This window comes from Aphelocoma coerulescens, chromosome 13 (assembly GCF_041296385.1).
Source record: "Aphelocoma coerulescens isolate FSJ_1873_10779 chromosome 13, UR_Acoe_1.0, whole genome shotgun sequence".
Taxonomy (NCBI): domain Eukaryota; kingdom Metazoa; phylum Chordata; class Aves; order Passeriformes; family Corvidae; genus Aphelocoma; species Aphelocoma coerulescens.
In genome coordinates this window covers 5,747,508-5,772,711 of record NC_091027.1, presented here as the reverse complement: position 1 = coordinate 5,772,711, position 25,204 = coordinate 5,747,508, and the positions used below count along the sequence as shown (strand labels likewise).

At 44.3% G+C, this 25,204-nt stretch overlaps 2 protein-coding genes across 3 annotated transcripts; one reads left to right on the top strand and one right to left on the bottom strand.

Annotated features, from left to right (window-relative positions):
• Window positions 1-304: 304 nt before the first annotated feature.
• FAM114A2 (family with sequence similarity 114 member A2) lies at window positions 305-10,714 on the bottom strand. Its single transcript, XM_069028562.1, has 14 exons — window positions 10,636-10,714; window positions 9,314-9,519; window positions 9,004-9,100; window positions 8,472-8,567; window positions 8,065-8,177; window positions 6,974-7,108; window positions 6,644-6,802; window positions 6,165-6,288; window positions 5,131-5,210; window positions 4,408-4,536; window positions 4,043-4,182; window positions 3,229-3,301; window positions 2,609-2,662; window positions 305-1,887 (listed from the first exon to the last, which is right to left on the bottom strand). The coding sequence occupies exons 2-14, from the start codon at window positions 9,515-9,517 to the stop codon at window positions 1,789-1,791; spliced, it is 1,503 nt and encodes a 500-aa protein (XP_068884663.1). The 5' UTR covers window positions 9,518-9,519; window positions 10,636-10,714; the 3' UTR covers window positions 305-1,788.
• Window positions 10,715-10,721: 7 nt separating this feature from the next.
• Window positions 10,722-21,317, top strand: MFAP3 (microfibril associated protein 3). Of its 2 annotated transcripts, none has more exons than XM_069028563.1 (3): window positions 10,722-10,821; window positions 15,445-15,903; window positions 17,295-21,317. In XM_069028563.1, the coding sequence occupies exons 2-3, from the start codon at window positions 15,624-15,626 to the stop codon at window positions 18,038-18,040; spliced, it is 1,026 nt and encodes a 341-aa protein (XP_068884664.1). In that variant the 5' UTR covers window positions 10,722-10,821; window positions 15,445-15,623; the 3' UTR covers window positions 18,041-21,317. The 2 variants fall into 2 exon arrangements, with proteins under 2 accessions (XP_068884664.1, XP_068884665.1); XM_069028564.1 differs by having other exon boundaries at window positions 10,765-10,857.
• Window positions 21,318-25,204: the final 3,887 nt, after the last annotated feature.

Below are 25,204 nucleotides of genomic sequence, written 5' to 3'. Positions count from 1 at the left end.
TTCTGTACATTTTGGCTTTTTGGCAGGAGCAAAGCTGCCTTTTTGCACTGACACAGGAACTGGGAGCTCATCTGTGGGAGCTCTCACTCCCCAGCCTGTGTTCAGAGCACTCTCTCCTGCCATGAGAAAAATCCCAGCTGTCCTGGCCCCAGAGCTGCACCCAGCTCTGCTCCAAAAGATGCAGTCAGGGCTGAGAAAAAAAACTACTGTTTCTTTTATTTCATTCATGCCCACTGCTACCTGATAGCTTTTAAGTGAAACAGTTGTCAAAACAAATCCTTTATTTAATAATGCTACCAACCAAAAGAAGAAAAAAATAGATTTTATTGTAGTGCAGATTTTTTTACCCCAGACACACTCCTTTCAAGTCCAGTTTTAAGATTCAAGGAAAAGCTCTCCCTTTAGAGATCTAACCAGTCTAACCATAACTAAGGCAGGGCTTTTTCCATATATACAAAATCAGAGCATTAGCCAAAAGGTATTATAATACAAAAAATACTTCTCTACTGCACAACTAGAGCAGAGGAATGTTCTAAACCTTCAGCATAGCAGAGATGTGCAAGACCTGCTAAAACCCAGAGGATTTTCAAAAGGGGATTTAAGCACCATTGTTACCAATGAGCAAGTGCAGAGGCAGGTGTGACACTCAGTCACCTCTGGTTAGCTATTATGGACTTCTCGAAATTCCATTCTAGCTGTGCATTTCTGCTCTTGTGATTCCAACAGAGGCTGCTGCCTCCCCATGGGCAAGCTCAAAAGACAAAGGAACAAAGCAGGGAACTTGCACAGCACAAAGAAACAGATACCATATGTGGAGCAGCTTCTGAGGCAAATTAGGACTCTACTAACAGGGCCCAATTGCTTCCTCTCTCCCTACTTTAATATATACCTTCCAAGAAGGAGCATTGCATTATAGTGTTTTTCCACAGAAAGAGAAGACAAGCAGTAAGTGAGTCTGTGAACAGCCTGTGGCTGACATGTCAAGCTGCACTGAAAAAGGGGAATCGTCCTGCTGAATTCTCTCATTAAATTGCCCAAACACCAATCAATCCCTTTTAGTCAGTTCCCATTTACTGCTATAAAGCCAAGTACCTGCATTCTCAGGGCCAGATCAGCATTTTCCCAGCTCATGCTGAAGCAAGCACAGCATGAGAGAATGAGAAACAGCCCCCTGGTGAGAGTCCCTGTCCCACATGCCTGACACAATACAGACATCTTCAGGAAGCTGAGCTTCTCTTCAGCAACAACAGCTTGATCAGGAATCCTCTCTGCTCTATTCTGCCCCGTCTAGGAACTGCAAGGTTCATAATCATAAAAATCTGCCTTTTCTTGCACCTCCTATCCAATATTCACTTTGACACAAATGCAGAGCTATCAGGAACCCAATTATATCTGACTTAAAAATCACACCATGATTTTAGCTAACTCTAACCAGCCAGCTGCTACTCTTCTCTTCAGCGCTGGAGAAGCTCTCTGGACTGTGAACACAAAGAGCTTGTTAACACATACAGCAGAGAGATTTCAGTGAAAAGATACAGACAGTCCATGAAACAGAGAAGCAATCTGCACTTTTAGTCTGTCACATTGTCCACCAGCCTGGACTATGCTAATCACATCTCTCAGTGTGCTGTAAGAGCTGTCATTGCCAGTCTGCACTTAATCATCATTCTTGCAGCAGCAGTGAACAGAGTTCATCTTTTTCCCTTCAATAAGAGCCATTACATCATTCTCCAGCATGGAAACTATGAACTGGGAAGGTCAAAAAGTTCTTAATTAGAAGGATTTTTATTACTGTGGTAGTTCCGTTCTAGCCTCAATAAGAGAGATCTGCAGTACAGGCAGCAAGAGCTGGAAGGCATCTTGGATATAGGAAGCACTGTTTGAAGCCTGTGAAAACAAAAACCAAAATACACATGTGAATAACTACGCTACCAATCAGCTTTACTCACCACATACTCATTTCAAACAGCATTGATTATTGCACAGAAAAAACAGAAGCCTAGTGCTTGCTGGATTTTAAAGGCTTCATTCTAGAAATCAATTTTATATCAAGTTTTTGAGGGGCTTTATGCCACTAGGTAAAAAAAGCAACTGGCTTAAAGACTGCCAAACAAGATCAGTTCCAATCCAAATGTAGGATACTGTTCTCAGTAAGAGAAGAAAAGTGTTTGTTTCTAAGTGAAGCATAGCACGCTGTGGCAGGAAGGAAGAACACACCAACACGAAACACCCCTTTTTACCTCAGAGCTCTGCAAGCACTGAGAACCCACTTAACATTAAGGAAGTGTTGGGACTCTTGCATGCTAATTTCTGAACCTGTCTAAGGTTTGACTTTGGACATTTCAATTCTAAAAATGCAGACTGCTGAATTTAGTATGTGTCTCCTGACCCATCATAACTGTGAGCTGACACTCACTCCTCACTAAGTAACTCATCTCTTGTGCAAATCTACAGACATTTATCAAAACTTTCAAGTTATTAGACAGGTAAGCACAATTTTAGACTATGGGTTAGAGAACTTGGCATGCATAAGGATCCTGAAGTGGGAAGAACCAGCATATCTATTTTTAAAGTATTAGCTTAAAGTTTTAATGTTAGCATAACTGACCTCCAAAAACACTCCAGTGATTAAGGGATTAAGCACATCTGCTTTCTCTTTGACCTGCAGAGATCAGACATACATTATCCTGACTGAAAATTTGATCACATTTCTTCAAGCAAGATAAAGCTAAATCCCCAGTAAGTTTAAAACCACCACTGCTCCTGTAACTAGAGGAAAGCTAAGCCACAAGCTTAGCAGCCTTGTGGCATGCAAATAAGAACAAAGTAACCTGCATGTGGCCAGCACAGGTTGGGTATGAATACACATCACATCTTCAAATGAGCTGGGGACAAGTGGAGAATCCAGAGATGATGATACAATCTTCAGTAACACCCGAGTGCTTTGGAAAACCCACAACAGGCTCACAAACCTTTTTTGCCTCTGTCTCCTTAACACTGTGAGCATCAATTCCCACCCCCCACTCAGTGCCAGGCTGAATGCAGCAGGAGCCTCTCAAAAACTCAGCTGCCACAGTTTGAGGAACCCTGGCCTAGAAGATCAGTTCACAGGGAAAAAAACCTTCATATGTAAACATGCAAAAACAAAAAAGCACTTCATGGCAAAGATCCCAAGGCTGTTATCAAATAACCACATCTCATTCCTAAGAGCTGTGGTGTAACTCTTACCCCTGCAGTTGTTAAGCACGTTGTGAACTCTTTAGAGAAAGCTGACAGCTCTTTACACAGCACGATCGTCAGTCTGTGGAGGAAGACAGGGAAAACAAGGAAGTAAACACAGTCCTCAAGATGAAGTTTCTTTCTGCATTCCTCTAAAACATAAATGCCTTGGTTCCATGCTTATTAAGTTAAATTAAACCAAAATCTATATAGAACATATAAATGGTGCTTGAAGATTCAGAAGTTTCCCCAATAAAATAGAGAGTGGAAAGATGGGGAAATAAATAATTAAAGCAGAAGATCTTGAAGAGCACTCAGAGGACAGACACATCCATTCCAGAAGGAACAGTACTAACTTGCCTTTTTTTACTGGCAAGTATCATTTTCTGAATTAGAAAGTACTGTACATTTCAGACACATGCCAAGTGTCTCCTGTGCAGTAATTTTGCTGTCTCATGTACCAAGCATACTAAATGATTAACAGAGAGGTGATCAGGAATCACTTCTATACAACTGCTTTGTCATGTTTTAAATCTCTGCCTACTGACTAGCACAAACTTAGGGCAAATATTCTTGTAGGTCACACAAAGCTCTCAAGAAGGGTTTCCTTTTTCTTACCAAGAAATGTCTTTAAGCTGGAAAGAGACAGCTGAGTTCTAAAAGACAATGATGCCACCCATTGCAAATCCACAAATTTGCCCAATTCCCAAATTTAAACACCTATGCATTATTCAAGAGCCCTGCACTGCGTGGATTTCCAAAGAATTAATAGACAGTTTAATCAGTAATTATATGCTATCCATTTACTGAGAGATGCACTCACTGTGAAAGGGACTTGGCTCTGTCTGTGGCTGTCACCTCCTGTTTCTGACCATAGAGAAACAAAGCTGCAGTTTTGTGAAACATTTCAATGGAGCAGGCTGTCAGTTCTGCCAGGCTTCTTATGGCAAATGCATGAATAACCTGCAAGAGTGACAAAAATTCCCCATACCATACAGAAACTAGCAGCTTTTATTATTTAAAACAAGTCAGTTACACACCATACTATCACTACTCTGCCTTTTCTTGACCTCAGAACCCACACACCCTGTGTGTAGAAACCCATACACCCTGCGAGTCACAACTGCAACTCAGCAGCCAGATAAACATTCTGCAGGCAGCTATTCTTTTCCTTGATTACTCAGTTACCTCTACTGATTTCTTAGTATCCTGGTCACCATCTCTGGATTCTACTTCTTGGTTTTCTTCACTTTCTTTTTCTTCTTTAGAAAGACTGCTGTTGAATTGTGCTATCCACTCATGAGCAGATGTCCTCACCTGTAGCAAGATGTGCCATAATATTCAATGACTGGAATGAAGCCCCCCTGCACACAAGACAATGGAGTATGGGCCCTCTCCAGAGGAAAGAAGCAGCTACAACTCCTTCCTAGCTTCTGAGAAGAACCAGGACAAATAATCCCAGTGCCTTCAGGATTTTGCAAAAGTTTGGCTGCACTGATGTAGTTGAGGACAGTTGTTTCTCTAGCACCAGGGGCTGGAGTTTACCAACAACTAGAAACATGTCTGCAGAATGCTGCTGCCACTTGGTGGATCTGAACGGTAGTGAAATGATGGCAAGAAAAGTGATTCTTCTTCATACCAGCTCCTGAACACAGTAAAATCAGGTGCTTTGTACCAAGAGGAGGCCTTCAGTTCATGACTGTAGGTTTTTTCACTGTGGTGGCTGAAGGTTCACATGATTCTGCCCCATAAGGTTAAAAGTAAAGGCCCATCTCCTTTGCCTACCATTGCCAAAAGATCTAAAATATAGCTTGTTTTCATGCACTTGATATTTTCACAAGCAAAGCAGGTGAAGAGAAGCTCTTCCAGTGAGGAAACTCTCCAGCTTTTAGAACATGGAAAATAACTCACCGTGATCACTTTTTCTGGCTTGGAGGAGATGTGCAATTCTGAAAACAGCTCTGTTACTTCTTTTGTGAACTCCTCGTCTCCTAAAGGACAGGAAAGGTTAAAAAATCCACACAAAGGACAGATTCAGGAATAAGCAGCACTTCAATGCACACCTAGTTCTGCACAAGTCTGTCAACTGTTTCCTTTATTTCTCTTTGAATCATCACCTCAGGCAAGGACATATCAAACTCAGTCTTTTCAAATACAATTTCTAAGGTAAGTTCTGCAAAGGTGGAGACATCAGTGCCTGAAGGGTAGTTCTTGCTTTCTCAATTCTGGTTTTGTAGCTAAGTAACTCCTTTTTTTTTTAACAGGCAGCCTTTTATAACACACTAACTTGCACATCACCTTGGAGAGTGTGAAATATCACTTAGAGCCTATGGTTCTCCTATTATATATGGCACAGCAGATGTGAGATCCATTATGTGCAAATATAAAAGATACATTAAATGTTGAATGATAGCAAGTGCAGGTGTGTAAGCCCTCCCTGATGAGCATTTAGGTAAAAGCAATGCAAGAAATTTACATTTAAATCCATGTAATTCTCAAGAATCAGGGCTCTTGTGTGCAAAGGTACCTCTGAATCTTTTGCTCTGTGTGGCTAAATCTCATTTAATAAACAAATAAAAAGCCTTTTTGCTTTCCTGCATGCTGGACTACTCTGTTCACAGTTTTTCCTTCCTGGTCAAGGAAACCCACTCTCTCTCTGAATTTGCATCTTGGCTCAGGGTCAGTTGTATGAACTGCCCATGAGTCAAACAACTCTAATCCTGCTCTGGCAAGAAATCATTCCTGCTATGGAATTACTGCACAGCAGCTTTACAGAGATGAAGGGTGTTGCTACCTGTCATGCCCCTGGACACAGATGGCTTTAGGATTAAACATCCATCTAAAGAATAACTTCAATTTGGCATCGTGGCCATTGCTACTGATCAGGGCTGGCTGGTTCTGCACTGAGGACCAGCTTCTCTTCTCAGAACCTGGGGCTCTCTTACCCTTCTTTTCTTCCTCTTCTTCTTCAAAGAATTCAGGTAAAGAAAATGCTTCTTTGAGTTGCTCCATTTCCTCCTGCAGTGTGTCCAACTTCTCTCCGGAGAGGGCATTCAGAACTGCTTTCACCTGGTTAGGGGCAGCACAGCCAACGAGAGAATCAATAAATCCATCCAATAGGATGGAAAAGGCAGGCCAAGGCAGCAAACGAGTGGGTGTGAGGAGAGTAACTTGTGAAAAGTTGTGAGACCTGCAGGAACTGAGGCTGGCTGGTGTAAAGGGAATGGCTTTAGGAGCTGAGGACAGGACAAACTGCTCCCAAGGTAAACACCAGATCCTAATGCAAGGATCAAAGTGTAGTCCAGTAATCATTTTACAGCAAGTTCTGAGCACTTGCTTTTACATGTCTATACATATATTTCTAATCCTTTTTCCCCTGTTCAGCTGAACTCAGAATAGAAAGCAAAACGCTCAAGGCCATTACCTTTGATTCACTCTCTCTGGAAAGCATCTCCAAGGCCTCCAGATGTGAAAGACCCTGAAACTCATCAAACAGTAACCCATAATGGGCTTTCTTCTCAGTAGCCATGGTAACCTCAGTAGCTGTCTGCTGCTCTTCTTTCTCCTTTGCCTCTCGTAAGACCTGAAAAAGAAAAGCACAGGCCTCGTGACAGTGTCAGGAGATAGAGAATACAGGAGGAGAAGGCTTTTGGCTCAATAGCAAAAATGGTTGCTTAATGGCAGGACCCCTTCCACAAAGGAAGGGAGAAGACATGAGAGAAACCAATGAGGTGCTGATAGGGAACTGCTGTACCTGAGATAACGTGGAGGTTCTGTTTATCAGGCCCTTTGTTTTTTTGAATCCAGGGTCTCCCTCAGCTATTACATCCATTGTCTTTTTCCCGATGAATTCCAAGGCATCCAGACCTCCACTAATAACACTTTTACCCTAAGAATCAGATTTGGATAAAGACAGCACATAAAACTCAGAGATTACACAATGGAAGAAATTGAATTGGGAGGGTTTTATCAGCAATCTTATGCTGGGCACTCACAGAAAAGCCAAATTGCTCCTTGCCACCCTGAAATTCAACCCTAGTCATCACAAAAAGAGCACCAGGACATGGAAAGAGCCACAACACATTATCACCCAACAGCTTATTACAGCACCCAGACAGCTGCAGCAATCTGATGGGAAATACATTTTTAGTTGGTGAAGAAGCTGGTTCTCAGCACATTGCAGTATTTAGGTCTCATCCTTCCAATGAGAAAACACCACACCTGTGGATTTTGATTGCTAACTTTTGTTCAAGCCTTAAAAGCAGAAACAGAAGGCAGCTTTCCATCTGCAGCTCTTTCAGATTCCCAGGCAAATTGACAAGACAGCAGATCACAAAAGCAGTTTCCAAGGGTAATGGCTTCCTTTGAAGTGCATTTCTCATGGTCACAGGAGCAAGCTGATTTCCAAGCAAATTGGGCTAGTTTCACAGAGGTGTTTGAAGAGGAGAATGGATTTCATCTCTAGACAGTTCTGTGGAAATCAGTGGAAATACTCTAGGAATGAGTCTGACCCTGCATTTACCTGAATGCTCCAAAGGCAAGGCACAGAGATGACAGAGTACAGAGGTGACAGGCACAGAAATGCATACTCTGCACAATCCACCATTAGGATTGTTTTGCTATGTACAAACACCCAATACAGAACTATCACAATTCAAGACATTTTTCACATTAGGTGCCAGTTAGAAGCAAGGCCCAGGATAAGGTTTGTCTGAGTTGGAGGAGTTTCTCACCACATACCCACAAATGTCAAAATTAAGTTTCCTCTTACAATGTTTCAGATGAAAGGCCAAAACCCCAAAGCTCCCTTAAACCCATTTTCTCCCACACTCCCAACTCACTCACTGTGCTTTGGACAGCAGTAGAGATGGTTGATAAAACTTCAAGAGCCCCAGCAATAGGGAAGGAGCTGCCATCATCCGCTGCATTGGCATTGCTGCCAGCGGGATTCTCACTTCCTGCATTAGAAGGCACAAAATTAACTTCCTGACTTCCAAAAACAAAAACAGACCCTGTCAGCCACAGAGTGGAGAAAACCAACAGACACCAAATATCCGCCAGGAGCAAGCCTACAATTCAGATGATTTTCCTTTCTACTTTTCAGAGCTAACAGAACGAAGCAAGAGAGAAAGATTTTAATGTTTTTATTATCAATCTCAAGGTGCAAGGTGCAGAGTAAGGTGATGTCATTTTGGGGCTGATTATCTTATGAAAAACATTTCAGGGTTGTTCTTATGCAGTACAAAACTGACCTCTTGTAGCATCTTTAGACTCTGATGAGATTTCACTAGGACTGGGGATCCCAAGGGTTGTTTCTGCTTTTTCTATGACATTTGAAATTCCTTGACCTAGAGAAGACAGAAATCAGAACAGAAACAGGATTAGAGCTGCATATTCTTTTTTATTATTCTGGACTCTTCTGCTCAAAACAGTTTAACCAGCACTGAAACCTCCTTCTATCCAGCTTGCCTACCAATGTAATGAACCAAGGTTTCATCTCAGCTTTTAAATGAAGTTGTAAATATTGGCTGAATACCAATTTAAAATACCAGGTGAAAATTACGCAAACGCCTTAAAAACTTGAAAGTTCTGTCTGTGCATTATCTCCCATCTCACTGTCCCTTTTGGTACAAGCTTTTCCCATTACTTGAACAATTCTCTCGACATTTTTCCAATAATGGCTGCTATAACTGAAATCCCCTTCTCTAGAAACAAGTTCTAAAGCACCAGCTTGAGACACAAAACATGATTAAAATATTTATCAAATACCAGAAAGAGCCTTACCTACGGTAGCTACGGTAGCAGACGCAGTTGACAGAAGAGATTTCCCCCAGCTTCCCCAGTAGCCCCACCCTGTCTGAACTGCAGGAGGATCTGAGACCTTTAATGAAGAAAAACAGAAGACTGATGCAGGCATTATGGTGAGGAAAGGAACAGAAGCAGTCTGTGACATGTGGCTTTTGTGCGGCTTTTTCATTTCAGAGAACAGCAATGTGAATTTTCAGAAAGGAGTGGGGCTTATGCTCAGAGTTCTCCTGTGTTCAAAGCCATGAAATGTGAAGTCACATCATTCTGTGAAAGCACAGGAACATACCTTGATGGTTTCAGCTGCAGGCTTTTCTGTGGCAGCAGGCTGGCTTGGGGGCTTGGGTTCAGGTCTTTTCCGAGTCACAGGCACAGTCTCTTGTTCCCTCCCTTCCCTGCTCTCAGAGCAGCCAAGTTCCTCTGTCTTCTGTTCATTTTCATCTTTGTAAGAGGTTTGTTCTTTCAGATTTTCACCACTGTCTTCCTCAGACATGACTACAAACATCCATAGAAAGCAAAGCAAATAAAATAATCACTCCTTTGCACTTCGACATTAGTTCAAGAGCATCACATTGGTGTTTTAAGTAATTAAACACAATGTTGCCACGCATACGCACATGTGCGTAGACTAAATTATGTCTGAGTAGAAGAAATGTCAGACTTGGGAGACTGAAGTCCCACAGGGGCACGTGGCTTTATCTAACAGACACACCCTCTCCGCAGGGAGAAAAACAGTTTGCTAACTCTGGAAAACAAATGACGGTACAACAGGGCCTCAGATAATCAAATCATTACATGTTCTACCAAAATAAAAGTGAACACAAGTCGCTTGGGACGGCTGCTTTGAGGAGTGTAGGATACAAATGACAGCTGTCAGAGAGCTGAGCAGGCAGGGAGGCAGCGACTGGGTCACTTCTGTACTCGGGGATGAGCACTGCAGGGCACGAACAGCCCCCCGAAGCTGCGATGCGCCCCAGCTGCCACAGCAGCCGCCCCAGCACCGCGGATCGGGGATGGGGAGCCCGTGAGCGGGGCTGTCACGCTGCTCCCGGGGCCCACGTGTCACCCGTGCGGGCTCCTCTGGCAGCAGCTGCGGGTGAAGTGACTTGCAGGTGCCAAGCCGAGCAGCCCAGGGCTCCCGGGATCACACTGGGGCGACGCCGTGTCCCCGGCCAGGCGGTCACGGATGCAATCGGGGCAGTTGCCCCCGCCACGGGGCAGCGATGGCCTCCAGCGAAGGAAAGGGACGGCTCAGGGTGCGGCTGGGGACCCCCACCCCATCTGCCCAGGACTACCGGGATCCCGCAGCGACCACGGCCCCCAGCTCACCCCTGCACCCTCCCCGCCCCGCAGCCCTGGAGGCCTCCCTGTGCCTCCGCTTCTCCGGGAGACCCCCGAAGTCCCATAACCCCCACATCGGGCTGCCCCATATGGCACCCCCACGTTCCCTAAACCTTCCCGTGGGGCTCCTGATGCACAAGCAGCTCGCCCGGTGTCCACCCTCCCTCCTTCCACCACGGTCCCGCCTGCCCCACAAGGAACCCCAAAGCGCCTCTCCCCGCGGGGCTCCCTGTGCCCCGCACAGCCCCCTGACCCTGTGCCGCCCCTCACCGTCGGCGGTCGGCGCGGCCCCCGCGGCTCCGGGCGGACCGTGACCAGCGAGGCCGGCGCAGAGCGGCCCCGGCGCTGCCCCGGAAGCGGCCTCAGCCCGGGGAAGCGCGTCCGGGCGGCGGGGCCGGCGCGGCGGCGGAGCTGCGGGACCGACCGGGCCGGGCCTGGCCGGGTACCCTCGTCCCGGTGAGAGCGGCGGTACCGCCAGGTTCACCTGGCGAGGTCAGGGTCGGGGGGCAGCGGCGGAGGGGGAGGCCGCGGGCCCGTGTCCCGCCTGGCTGCTCCGGCCTGGAAATGGAGCTGGGGCAACAAGGGGTGGGTTTGGAGGGCAGCGAAGGTGGTGGAGGACCTCGAGGGGAAGCCACACGAGGAGCTGAGGTCACTTGGTCTGGTCAGCCGGGAGAAGCGGAGACTGAGGGCAGAGCTCATCGGGGTCTGCAGCTGCTCCCGAGGGGCAGCAGAAGGACAGCTCCGAGCTCTGCTCTGTGTGACAGTGACAGGACCCAGGGAACGGCCGGAGCTGTGTCAGGAGAGGTTTAGGTTGGATTTCAGGGAAAGGTTCTTCCCGCAGAGGGTGCTGGGCACTGCCCAGGCTCCCCAGGGAATGGGCACGGCCCCGAGGCTGCCAGAGCTCCAGGAGCGTTTGGACAGCGCTCTCCAGCACGGGGTGGGATTGTCGGGGTGTCCTGAGTAGGGCCAGGAGTTGGACTGGATGATCCTTTTGGTTTTCTTCCAGCTCAGAATATTCTGTGAGTTTGTGTTTCTGGCATGACGTCATGCCCCAGTGACACCAGCCCGGTGCCCTCGGCTGCCCTGCAGTCGTGTCGTGTGTCCCACTGCCACCACCACCAGCCCAGCGGGACCGGGGCTCTTCCACGAGTGAACTTGGAGCACACTGGGGCTGTGGGAACAGGGTAAATGCTAAGTGGAACTTTGTGCCTGGTGGTTTTTAGCTGACAGGGCAAAAAAACCTGTTCTGGTGCGCGGCCGATGCTGTGTCGTGGCGAGTTACCTCGTGACAGGTGTCAGGCAGCCAAGGGATAAGCACAGCAAAACACCGTGTCCTGTCAGGCAGCCAAGGGATGCGTGCAGGAAAACACCAAATCCCGTCAGGCAGCCACGGGCCTGTGCACAGGAGAACATCAAATCCCACCAGGGAGCCTCACCCAGCGAGGCTGGCCCTGGTGTCCTGTGGATTTGCTCCTTAGGTTGGTTTTTGCACCGTGGGTGCTGCCATTCCCCTGCAGAGCTTTGGCTGGTGCCAGCAGAAGTGAGCCCTCCCTGCGGCCTCTCCCATGCTGAGTGCACCCAGAATGGCTCTTGTCAAGACCGTGTTATGTTCATAAATCCCTCAAGAGTTCCTGTCTGTAGGGCTCTGCCAAATGCATCCCCCTGGTTTGACAGAGGGTCAGAGGGGGCTTGCAAATTGTATTTCTGCAAGACATCAGCAGCCTGTGCTCTGTCTGGTGTGTCTTGGTTTATTGCCTCATGTTACTCCAGGTATGATGTGATGTTATAAGTAGTGAATGTAAAACCATATAACTTGCAACCTCTTGGGCCCCAATTTTGCAGTGCCATATAAATGTGTGTAATTTTAAGTACTATCAGTGCTTCCAGTGACCTCAGTGGGACTACTTAGAGTGCTCTAAGTTAGACACAAATACTCTTCTTCAGGGTAGGAGCCAAGGATGACTCATACAAGCGCATGCATCACAGATTTTTATCTTTCCACTGCTATTTGTTGTTACAACTTATGGTTTAATAAAGGTTAAATGTGTTGAGCTCAGCTTCAGGTTCAGTTGTAAAATAGCCAGTTCCTATTCTGACACATTTCATCTTGCTTGAGCTTAACACTTTGTTGAAGAATTGTGATGTTGGCACTGATCACGCTTTATCCTTTTTGGGTCCTTTATCAGCTCCAGCAGCTGTTTTGCATAAGTGCAATGGATGAAGAATATGGATTTTGCAAATCATTTTATTGTTCCCAGCACTCGGCAGCGAGAGATCACTGTCTGCTTAGCAATAATGGCTTTTCCAAAAGACAAACAATTTCTAATAAATCAGACCTTGAAGAATTTAATAGTAAAATTAAATGACCCATCACCAATGGTTTATGCATTATGCAGGCTCAGTGCAAGTATAGTGGAGAGCATATGCAATTACTGAAGATAATTATTCTTATGAGGGAAAATGTTGCTGAGTATTTCTTGTGTTAAATAAATGAGTGAGATTCATAATGTCATTTAGGAGAAACGTCACAGACGCTTGGAAACCTTAACAATTCAAATTTAATAATTTCAAATGACAATAGCACAGGCAGAGTACAAGAGGCACTGGGATTATTCTCTAATAAATCTAACATATCAGTTGGGAGGTTATTGTTTTAGAAGACTGTAAGTTATTATGTGCCTGGGATTCGAGGGTGAAGATGAGGGTTTGTGTTTGCTGCAGAAGTATTGTCTGTTTTAACTGTATCAGGTGCTGTGAAGTCAAGTCTGATGCATGCAAAACCTTTTAAATGCATTTTTAGCTAAAGTCAGCTGGGTCATGGGGTGATGTCAGCTGAAGGTCTGGTACCACAGCACCTCACTTGCTACTGCAAGGTGTGACAGACCTTTAAAGCAACCCAAATGTCAGTGGTCCACAAACTACTACCAGTCCACAGCCTGCCTGTGAGGAGCCAAGGTTACCCAAACAAGCAGGTCAGTGTCAGCAGTCTTTTGCAGGCTCTGAAACACTGAAAATACCAGAGGTCTAAAAATGGAAGGTTAAAACCACTCCCTCAAACAAAAGAATAGTTGTTATCAACAGCAGCCTTAGTACTGGGTTCTTTTCAGACCTGTGCTGTTGCAGTGGATGGGATGCTCTTCTCCAGAGGCAGCAGGACTCAGTAACACTTTCCCTGAAGTGTAGCTGGTGAAAAACAGGAATGAAAGAGGCCTTGGTAGTGGTTTTAACTGTTTAGCTGTGGGAAAGTAGCTTCTCCTGCACAATGGTATAATTGAGTTCTCTGCAGTAGTCTCATCTTAAATGAAAGGACAAGAGGCATGATAGAAAACAGAGTGGGGCCAATGATTAAAAAAGAAAAAAAAAAAGAAGGCAGATGAAGGGATTGCTGTTTACAGAGAAACAAGTAGGGAGCCTGTTTTCCAGTTTCTCTTGCAGGATTCAGTGGGTGAGTTGGTTAGTCAAGCTTGAAGGAGAGTTGGACACAGCTGTCTTCTTTGCCTTCTTTGTTAAACTGGTTTTGGCAATAGCCACAACAGAAATGGAAATGGGTCAAATAACACATTTCTCATCAGATGTCAAGTCTGGAATCTGGTTTGACCTTCGGCAAATTAACTTTCACTGAAAAAAATTCCCAGTCTGGATAGCATCTTATCAGCAGAATTCCCCTTTTTGAGTATGCTTGGTTTGTCTTTGATGAAAGACAATTACTAGAAATCACCTGGTTTTATGTGTATTACATTATTTTTCAGAAGTGCTTTAGATAGTGTTAACTACTAATTCTAGAAGGATGAAAAGTGTCTGTCTGAAAAGTAAATGGGTCCCTTTGTGTGGTGATATTTATGAAATTCCATTCCACTAACATCTGTTATTTGTAGAAGGAAAGATGATAAATTTGAAGTCACACAGTCAATGGTATGAAGTGAGGTATTCTTTAGGATAACATTTGAGCTTGTGGCTTCTGTACTTTGTAAATGTTTTTTTAAGGCTCTGGAACAGTCTGGATGGAATCATAACTTCAGGGAGCACATATTGGATTAGAAATTTTCTTGAATCCGGCTTCCAGGAGAATTGATAACAGATTGTCTCTTATCAGTGTCATCTCATTTTGTTACAAGTTGGTTTTATTCTGGCTTGGAAAAAAGGAAAATCCGTGTGTGCAGAAGACAGAAAATTAAAGGCTGTATCCTAATGTCTTAAAATATCTTTTCTGCACATCAATTTGAGGAGTATCTAGACAAAACAATTTTTCACATTGCTGTGAAGTTTGGGTAGAGAAGACAATGAAGAATATATGACTGCTGAGATGAAGCAGCATAAACAAAAAGATTTTCAACAGGACCTCATTGTAAAACAAACAAGAATAACAGGAAGCAGGCTTAGAAAATGCAGCAGCAACAAGAGAGATTGCAAAAAAGGAAGTATATGTAGGCATCAGTGTCCTGATGTTCAGAAAGGAACTTCCTCTTCTGGCTGTAGATAACAACCAGGAGACTTTTCCAAGTAATTAAATCATGTTATGTAGTATTTAGACCCCTAATACCAGTTGTACCCCTAAAATCAAGTAAGTAGATGTAAGTGCTAATAATCAGATGTGTGTGTGTGCTTTGGTTTTTTTCTGGATGGTAAATGAAAGACTGGCTTTAGAAAACCAGGGCTTAAAAGCACTTTTATATTGGTGGAGAGGGAGGCAGAAATGACATCCTCTTTCCCTCTTTTCTTCCTCTATTAAGAAAGCACTTTTTCTTTGGTAACAAATGCAGAATCCACTTTTAAAGATAATTGTGCATTTCGAGTAGTCTGAACAATTTGTTCTTTTTGCAAAACCTTTTTCCCCTTAATGATTATTATTCCGGAGATTATTTATCTGGTTGGGAAGATGAACATCTAGTGGACTGGAGGCTGTGCTAATGCCTTCTTACCCTCATTTTATTACTGTGTTCTGAGCAAAGCTCTGATTTGGAACCTCTCAGCTGACAGTTTGTATTACGCTAATCGAAATCTGTTTACTGGAAATTAAATTTGAATACGTGGTAACCTTGCTGTCATTAATAAACTTACTGCTTTATCTTTTTTTTTCAGTTGTACTTCCAGTTTCCACTTCAAATATTCATGGTCTTGAAAGTGCATTTGGATCCCAGACATTTTCCAGCACAGAGCAAACCAAGAGCCCCCTCTCCTATCTCAGAGCAAAACAGACAGCTTGATGTCATACGACCTCGTTTCTCCAAATTAAATGAAAGAATTTTCACTAGCTTTCCATGAAGCTCAGCTATTGCCTGTTAATTTTGACTGTTAGTGCTGATCTTTCAGCTGGATTCACAGTGGAAAATGTAGCTTTTAACAGGACAGTTGCTTTTGGGTCTTTCAATGCATCACTTCATGCAGTGTTTCAAGCTTTAATAAGTTCTCCAGCACACCATGATATCATAGCCAAAGAGGGGACTAGTATTTTAATTGAATGTAAACTGAACATCAGCCAGTATGAACATATCCTTTGGTATAACTCCAGAGGACACCTGCTTGAACAGAAAGATGAAGGTGAGTTTTCCTGCTGTTTTCTATCCATCATTATTCCCCTTTTATACAGTATTGGAAAACCCCTGGGACTTTATTATAATTTTCTCTTCCTATCCTCCCATTTTTACAATTAGGAGATAAGGAGAGAGCAAAACAAAGCCCTTTGCCCTCTGACATGTTGCATGGGAATTACACCTGAGTACTTCTGTTCCAGCCCATCCATCCTGCTTTGGTGCCCCACAGAATCACCTTGTTCAAGAGTATCCAGTATTCCATACAGAAGAAATATCATCCCAGTATTCCATACAGAAGAAATGAGTCTTCATCTTACCTAATACTAACTGATGATTTTATTTATTATTGCTCTGGTTTAAATTATATTTTTCCAAAATGCATGAATTAAACACAATTCTCCGCAGCTTGTGACTTTATGAGCTGGCAGTTGGTGGTTTAATTTTGTTACAGGATATTTTAAACCATACATAGTACATGTGTTTTTTGGTTTATGCACCAGTAAGACTGTGGAAAGTAACACAATATGTAATGGCCAGCGATGGAATTCCTGCTATTTAACCCTTTTGAACTGAAGGGGAATATATTTTCCCAGCCATTGGCTCTTACAGTTCTGTCCCTGCAGTTTTCAATTTTAAAAAAGTGTTTCAGAGATGCATGTGTTTTTCTCTCTGTTAGTATTAATGAAGGTCATCAAACTAATTGATAGGATCTTGTTGGAGGCCATTTTTCTGCCTTAAGTATTCAGTAACCTTTTTGTAGTTATAATGCCATCTGGAGATTAGTTCAAAGTAGAGTAATTAGAAGAATAAGTTATGAAAACAGTTCAAAGTAGAGTAATTAGAAGAAATGAGTTATGAAAACAGTTTCCCCCCTATGCTAAAAATGCACAGCAAATGCTGTATAAAGCTTCTTGTATTGATTTCTTTTTACTTGGGTTTTGCTTGTCAGCACTGCATGCTCAGCAGAAAACTGTCTTGAGAAAATTCTGTGTTCTTTTGCCAACAGAGCCATTTACAGACTGATCTTTTTCATGGGTCACTTGACTTTTGACTCTGAACATATGGAAAATTAGACTTTATAGAGGACAGTCTTTTAACATCGGGTGAGAAGCCCTAGTTAAGAATTAGGATCCCTGTCAGGAAGAACCAGCAGGCCAGAAGCACACTGGAAAGTGCAGATGAGAGAAGGAAGTAAAACCAGTGTAGCAAGCATGCAGAATAATTTACCTTTAAGCAGTAGGATTGGTAAGTGGGTTATGGCTTTCTGTGTCATTTCAGTCCTTGGTGTACTGTTATGATGCTAGAAGTGGACTGCTTACTGCCAAACTTTGACTCCTGTTGTTGTTTACCCTGGGATTTTTGTTTCATGAGCTCTGTTTCTTTCTTTCCCCTCTGCAGGTGACCGGTGGAGAATTGCTGATAATTCCCTCAACATCACAAAGGTCAGCTTTGCTGACCGGGGCCGGTACACGTGTGCAGGCATTAATCATAACGAGACCTTGTACTACACAGTCACCCTGAGGGTTATCTTCACCTCAGGGGACATGAGTATCTACTACATGATTGTGTGCCTCGTTGCCTTTGCCATCACCCTCATTTTGAACATCACCCGCCTGTGCATGATGAGCAGCCACCTCCGCAAAACGGAGAAGGCCATCAATGAGTTCTTCCGCACAGAAGGGGCTGAGAAGCTGCAGAAGGCTTTTGAGATAGCCAAGCGTATCCCTATCATCACATCTGCCAAAACGCTCGAGCTGGCCAAAGTCACTCAGTTTAAGACCATGGAGTTTGCTCGGTACATCGAAGAGCTCGCCAGGAGCATTCCCCTCCCGCCTCTGATCCTTAACTGCAGGGCGTTCATGGAGGAGATCTTCGAGGCCGTGCGAGTGGATGACCCCGATGAGGTGGGAAAGGAGGACAAGCAGCCCCCGGGCTGCGGGGCCCAGGCCGCGCTGTTCCCCAGGAACCCGGAGATGAAGCGCAGCGATTCCCCGGCCGGGGACTCGGACGATGGCTCCATGAGCGAGCAGGGCCAGGAGATCGCCGTGCAGGTGTCCATCCACCCCCAGTCCCAGGGGCAGAGCATCGACACCGTGTCTCACGACAGCTGCCACTCTGTGCCTGCCGAGGAAGGCACCTGCTGAGCCCAGTGATCCACAGGGGGGTGAAGGAAGCTCGGGTGATCCAAAGATAGTGTGAGAAAAGGGTCTGCAAACGAGCTGCCTTGGTCCCATGTGCACAAGAGTTTTCCAAATTGCGAGGTGCCAGAACTAGATCTGAAGTGTGTATTTTCTGTCAGTGTTGATTTAACGATTCGAGTCTGCCAGAAAAGGCCATTTGGAATATTGTGCAGGGGCTTTTCTTTCTAAAGCAGGCTTGCTATATTTAAAATAGTTGCACAACAGGAGTTCTTTGTCCTTGGCTCCTTGGTAGCTTTTGATACTTCAGATCTGTGTGAGAAGTGACCAAGCCGAGCAGTACAACTTGCAATAAGAACTTTTCCTTTGTGAGCTCCTTCTTTCCTCCCGAAGTTGAGCTGAAATTCCTTTGAGTCAGTGTTGTCCTGATGAATTGAGTTCTGTGCTCTTTTTGAGTTGCCTCGTGGTGCGTGTAGCCCATCAGAACCATGGTGAGCTTGAACAAATCTGTTTTGTGTCACGTGCTTCTGTGTTGCTATCAAAATGTACTGTACTTAGGAAAAGAATAGTGCCAGGATCTGCTGCTGGATTAAATGAGTTGTTGTAGTTTCAAAGCAGCTTAGAGAACAACCAGGAGGTCTCAGTTTTCTGTGCATCTGCAGGAAACTTGTGTGTATTCTAAAAGCTTGTTGTTTAAACTTGGTGCTGATTGCCAAAGCGCCTTACCCTGGTCCTGTCCCACAGAATGGAGCAGGGACAGCACTGCTGGCACTGCCTGGCTTTTGACTTTGCTGATTTCACTCACTATAGAAAATCCAAAGTTTTATATGTATTTGACATTGTTGTGAGAAAAGGATGACAGTAATCACATAGTGGCATAACTAATAAATGAATTTATCATCTACAGACAGGTGCCAGGCACATCTTTCTGAACAGCATTATAATAAAGCAGGTGAAAAGTAGTGGCACTGAGTCGCTCTGCTCTGGCTGGTCCTGTCACAAGGCAGTGGCAGAGAGAGTGGGGGGCTGGCTGAGCTATTTGCCAGCACTGTTTGCAGGAGTGGAGTGGTTCTCTGCTAGAGCCCAGCCTCATGTGCTGCAGAGGTGGCAGAAGGGAGAGCTGCAGGTGCTGACATACATACACACAAAAGTACTTCAAGGATCTGCCACCTGGCTTCCTCAGCTGTAGAGATCCAGCCTCCAGGAAGTGCAGACAAGAATCTACTTTCTTCTTTCACTCTTTGGTGCTGATTTTTTTTTCTCCTTAACATTTGTAAGTTGTATCACTTAAATAGTATTTTATATCCTGTTGAGATTTAGTAGATGTAAAGCTTGTAAGCACTCCACAAATTAATTTCTTACAACTACTGGAAGCATATTGCCATATAATTTTAACAACTTGGCAACAGGAGCACCATTTAATTTCACACAACTCTTTTTTCTTCCCTTATTATTACAGAAATGTCAGTTGAACAAGTGATTCTGGAGGGCTGCTCAGGATTCTTAAGAGGATTTGACATTACATTTACATGAGTAGAGGAGGAAAACAAGCAGGCACAGTGGTAATAGCAGGGTGGGGCTGTCTGTGGTAATGCATGCTCAGAATGAAGGGGCTGAACGAATTACAGTTACTATGTCAGAGAGAGGAAAATGACAGCATCTATTACCATTTTAAACTACCTTCTGGGGAAATTCCTGCAGTCAGCCACCAGTTAAATCACCCTGGTTGCCTTTGGCCTGTCGGGTAAGAGTAGTGTTTGTCAGAAAGAAAATTGCTGGCCTTTATTGTAGTAACATTCCCACCAGCTTGGTGCCATTTCCAAGACTGTAGCAAAGTTTATCTGCTTCAGGGGAATAAAGCCTTCTGTATACACTTCAAGTAGCTGCCTCAACAGTGACTTCTTTTTTTGCTTCCATAGTTTGATGGCACTTTATGTCCAGGTGAAAAGTTTGTATAGTTTTGTGTGACCTGTCTGGTTTCTTTTAAGTTTTTTGAGGTTATCAGTGTTAAAAGATACTCTGTGGATAAATGCCTATTTCTGTTGGAAGAGAGAAACTGCTGGCTTCACTTCTGAGCTACAATGGATTCATTGTTGTACATGTATGAGGGGAGATTTGGGAGTTTACACCCTTTAGGATGCACTGGTTGAAAGAGGTGAAGGCTACAAGAGAGAATGATCTGTTTCAATCTCCTTTGTGCCACAGGCCATCAGAATGTACCTGCACCTGCCTTATTTCCCTATAAACAGCTCTCTTTGCCTCTGTGAAACTGTTGCATGATGTGCAGCAGTAGCACCTTGGATGTGTTACCCCTAAAAACACACGCAGTGAGAGGTGCCACTACAAAATCTAAACCCTATTTAACTGCTTGCTAAGAAGCAGTTATGATTGACAGGTGTCGCATCAGAAGTGGCAGCTGACAGGCAGCAGGATGACACTGGAGGTGTGTCAGATGGGTGTCAGGAGAGCAGTTTCTAGAAAGATTTGATCTCTTCTTTGATTTTTCTGCTTTATTTACGTAGCTCTGAGTTCTTCAGCACAGTTACCTGGTGTCTTCATACATCCTATTGCTTTCTGAGAGGAAAGAATGACCATGCATAAAGGTCCTCAGAAGTGCAGTTGCAATGTCAATCGCTGGATAGCAAAGCTGAGAGTTTTCCTGAATTACTACAGTATTTTGTTCCTTAAATTAATTTCCTTCCTGGGAAGGAGGTGCTTTTGTAAGGATTTTGGTGTATCAGGAGTACCCTCTGAATGTAGGAGCTGATCCTACTCCCACTGAATTCAATTAGAGAGGATTTGGAGCTCTGGTGCATTTCACAGGATTTTTATGCATCTGAAAGCAAGGACGATGTTGAAGTTAAATGGTAAAAGTGATTTCCAGAGAATGGAATTTGACACCAGTTTCCAAACAGCTTGTGAACTATTCTAGTTATCCTGAGAGTAGATGTGTGCACTTAAATTTCTTTGATGAATCTAATTGAACATTAACATTGAAAGTGTTTCTCTCTTAACTTTTTTTAGGATGAGGAGAATCTGCAGTGGTTTCCTTGCTTTAAACTAAAGTCTTTGACAATCACAAGGCTATTCTATCTCTTCTTTGTGACTTATTTTAAAAAACCTAAAATCTACTTGTTATCCAAGAGTACCTAAAACTAACTTTGTAGTGATTATTTCCATTACCTGGATTGTAATGTAACTGTTTAATGTAACCACGTAGGATTTCATACTTTCATAAAATGAATTAGTAGATTTGCAAAATAAATTCAAAAGAAAAACCTTGTTCTGGTGGAGTTTTCTGTTTTACAAGTGAGGAGTGCCTGTCTCTCCAAGGTTATGTAGCAGCTGTATTGAGCTCAGCAGAATGTTGTTAATCAACCTGACAGAGGTTACTGGAATGTTCAGTCATCTGAAGGACCATTCCTGCTTGACATCACTGTCATTTTTTTTTTTGTCCTAAACTCCTCAAGAGCACCTAATAATTGTTCCCAGCTGCATATACAGTTACAGACCTGAAATGGTTTCAGGAAGGTCCTTGTTTACTTCTTTGTTTCACATTTTGTGTGTGACCTTCAGCCACAAATCTGTTTTATTTGTTCTCACCTTTTTCACATGATTGTACTATTCCATATTGTAAGCACCTCTCTTTTTGTAATCCCTCACCCCAAACACCCAAAATCCACCTTGCTGAGAAACCCTCTGAAGTGCCTTCCAGGGGGCGTGCAAGTGTGAATGAGAGCAGAATTCACCCACTGTGCTTTTAAAGAAGAGTCTCTGGTTGCCAGTATCTGCACAAGGCAGATAATGGCATTACAGCTGAATGTTTGGGAATTGTCCCATGAGAATCAGCTGCCTAAAGGAAGAATTACTGGACCCATACTCCTCAGGCTAGGTCAATACTCAGTCAGCATCTGCTTTCTATCTCCTTGTTATGAGAGATGCATTAATGATAACGGTTCAGTTTTTTAAAGCTCCTGTAACCTGACCCTTCATGATCCTACCCACAGTGAACAAATTCATCTGCATCCATTTAGAGCACTTTTCCATCTGGTAACAACAGATCATTGAAAAGGGAGCTGCTTTAAGGATGATTGTACTTTAATTCTTGGTGCATGCCTTAAAAAATACATTTTTTTCTTAATGTTACAGCACTTCTGTGAATGAAGTCTCCAGCTGGAGACACAATGGAGACACCACGGTGTCATTCAACTCAGGCAAGTTACAGCTTTATCGACTTCCCTTCAGCCAGGTCATTTCACACCAGCTGAGTCTCCTCTTTTTTTATTGGATAGCAGCTCATTCAGATGTCTCCAAATACTGCCAGCTTTTTTGCATGTGGAAGTGAGAATTGCACCATCATTCAAAAAAAAATCGTTCTGCTAGATGCTGAAATACCAAAAAAGCCCTAAAAGCTGGAAAGTTGTTCTTTATCCCTGGTAAAACAGTACCTATTCTTTGGTCACGCCTGGCTGCCAATGAGCGCAATAATACTGAGCAATTAAGCCTTTCATTTTCGTTAGGCTAATTAATTGTTTGCACAGTGCCCTGAATATGGAATCATTTTCCTTTTGGAAAGAATAAAAGGATTAGAATGGCTCTATCCCAAGTTGCTCTGAACGTATTTTATTTATTTAGTGGGAGAAAAATCCTCTCTTGCCCCAAACGCAAACCACACACTCGAGCGTTACGGCTGCACGGGGACGTTTCCATCGGCGGGGATGTGAATGCATCCACATATGTCCATCCATCTGCAGCCACACTCCATATGGGATCTGGGGCTTCTGGTGCCTGGCAATGAGTGGGCAGAGGCTGGAGCCACGTCGTGTGTGCTGCTGGGTTTGGATGTCAGCGCTGTCAGGGGCTGCAGCGGGATGAGCATCCCTCGGTTTCAGCTGCCCCTGGCACCGCGGTCATTGTGAGCTGTGACAGTGCTGGGAGGGCAGAGCTCTGCGACTGGACACTCTCTCAAGAGGCTTGCACTGAGTGAATCCAAGGCAAATGGAACCTGGGCTAGGATTTCATGAAGAAGGGACCCAGTGGGCACAGTATTGCAGAGGCTATTGCCAGCTCTTCTTTATGTTTGTCCCATGCGATAGCTCTTAGTGCAACCAAATTATTAAATATATATTTCACATTAAATGATTCTACAAACTTGCAAAAGGCCATTTCAGTGGAAAGCAAGGGGACATACTCAGCTCTAAGTGCAAGGCAGAGGCTGCCATCACACAAACTTCCACTACAGGGGTTGGAGATAACTGGCTGGAGCTCCTCCTGCCTTCCCTGCTCGCTGCTCTCCTGTAAGACCTGTTGGGGTCCATCTGCAAGAGTTGAAAGTGAAAATTCTGTCCCGTGCTACTTCCTCTATAGTTCAGGACACTGAGAACAGCCCTGGGTTTAAAGGGAGCATGAGAGGCCACCTAGGACGTGCTCTCAGCCACAGATGTCCATCCTGGCTTAAAAACAGCCGCTGGCAGAGATGTTGCATCTCCCAGGCAATCTGTTCTCCTGCTGAACTACCCAGACTACTGGAAAGATTTCCCTAATATCTGCCCCAAAGCATCTCTTAATGCATCACCCATCTCATCCTTTCCATGCCAACTGCTGCTACACCTGCAGTCCAAATCAGGGCCACCCCAAATGTGCAGGAAAGGAATTGGAGGGCAACACAACACAGGGGCCATACTTGGATTTATGTGCCTGCCTTGCCTGCATAGATCATTCTGCATTCAGCCTAAGCCTGCAGAATTTAACTGAAAGTCAAACTCCTTTTGTTTATTTAATGCCTGGATGTCTGTGAGTGTTGCTTCTTGGGCTTTGGACCTTCTTGCTGTCTGTGCTGGGTCATGGAGATGTCCCTGATAGCAGTGCTGTTCATATCAAAGGAGTAGCTCCAAAATTCTGGGTGCAGCAGTCTTGTGATAGCTTTGTACTTATATGTGATAAGGGACAGAAAGCAGCCACTGCAAAGCACATGAGCCTGTCCCACCATTATCTCAAGAGATTTTCAGTATTTCACTTGCTTTCTCTCCTTGGTGTCTTCAATTCAGTGCATGAAAATATTCAGAGTATCTTGCCTGGTCGATGGGAGAATCCCAAGTTTTCATTTTTCTTTCTTTCTTTTTTTTTTTTTTTCTCTGTGAGTTTTCTCAAGCTTAACTCTCCTAAATAATGACTAGGGAGGAGGACAGTGGACCAGAACAGACATGAAGGAGTTTGGACAACTGTCCTAAATTAGAGGACAGGTTTGCTTTGGAAATCCTATATGCATCACACTCTGTTACAGAAAGTTGGCTTTAACAGCAAATCTCTTGCAGCAGGGTGTCACTTCACTTCCACAGATTACTTGAAATGCTTTATTAATTCGATGACCTTGTGGGCTCTCAGAAAAAAAACATTTCTCAGTGTTTTGGGGAAAGGGAGCTTCTCTGAGCTAAAGGGACTGTTTTGTTGCACAGATTTATTGCTTGGCTGACTTAATTCACCATTCAAAGACGATGATTTTTAGCTGCTGGGCAGTGGGCCTTGCAATGTTGAAACTAATTAACTGCTAGGACTCTTCTGAGCAAGGCTGTTTTCTTACTGGGTTTTGGCGCTTTTTTAACCCACAGAAATGAGGCAAACAGGATCCTTGGAACACAGGTTGCATGGATACAGTGTCAGCACAGACACAGCCCCGTGCTGGATGACTCCGTGTCACAAAGGAAGAAAGGCTGCCAGCTGTCCCCGCCGCCGGCGTGACACCACACAAAGGTAAGAGGAGAAAAGAGACAGCATCTGAAGACAGGAGACAGGAGGGGTGCCAGGGCCATGACAAAGGGAGAACTCGGAGAATAGCAGGAGAGGTCTCCACTCTGCAGCTCTGGATCCACAGCCACCAAAGACCTGAGCTGCAGACCTGGCTGGCAGGCCAAGGTCAATGGCTCTGCAGCTGCACACCTCTCTCACCTCTCTGAGTCCACACCTCTCTCCCCTTAATTCATTTCCACTCCTGGTGTTGCAGGCTGTATTTCTGAAAGAACCTTGAACCTCATAGCTCAGATAGATCTAAAGAGCTGCAGTGCCTGCTGGCAGGACCTTAGCAAAGCCTTGAGAGGGAAGACGAGGAAGGGAAAAAGGGGTCACTCTTTGTCAGGATGCACCTGTCTGCAGGAAGTTACCGGTTGTTATCCC

Excerpts from the sequence above, each read along its gene's own strand:
- FAM114A2 (XM_069028562.1), bottom strand. The coding sequence starts at position 9,517 with ATGTCTGAGGAAGACAGTGGTGAAAATCTGAAAGAACAAACCTCTTAC. Across the intron at positions 9,101-9,313 it reads CTGCAGCTGAAACCATCAAG|GTCTCAGATCCTCCTGCAGT; the intron begins GTATGTTCCTGT and ends TCTTCATTAAAG. Across the intron at positions 4,183-4,407 it reads ATACTAAGAAATCAGTAGAG|GTTATTCATGCATTTGCCAT; the intron begins GTAACTGAGTAA and ends TCACTCTTGCAG.
- MFAP3 (XM_069028563.1), top strand. The coding sequence starts at position 15,624 with ATGAAGCTCAGCTATTGCCTGTTAATTTTGACTGTTAGTGCTGATCTT. Across the intron at positions 15,904-17,294 it reads GCTTGAACAGAAAGATGAAG|GTGACCGGTGGAGAATTGCT; the intron begins GTGAGTTTTCCT and ends TCCCCTCTGCAG.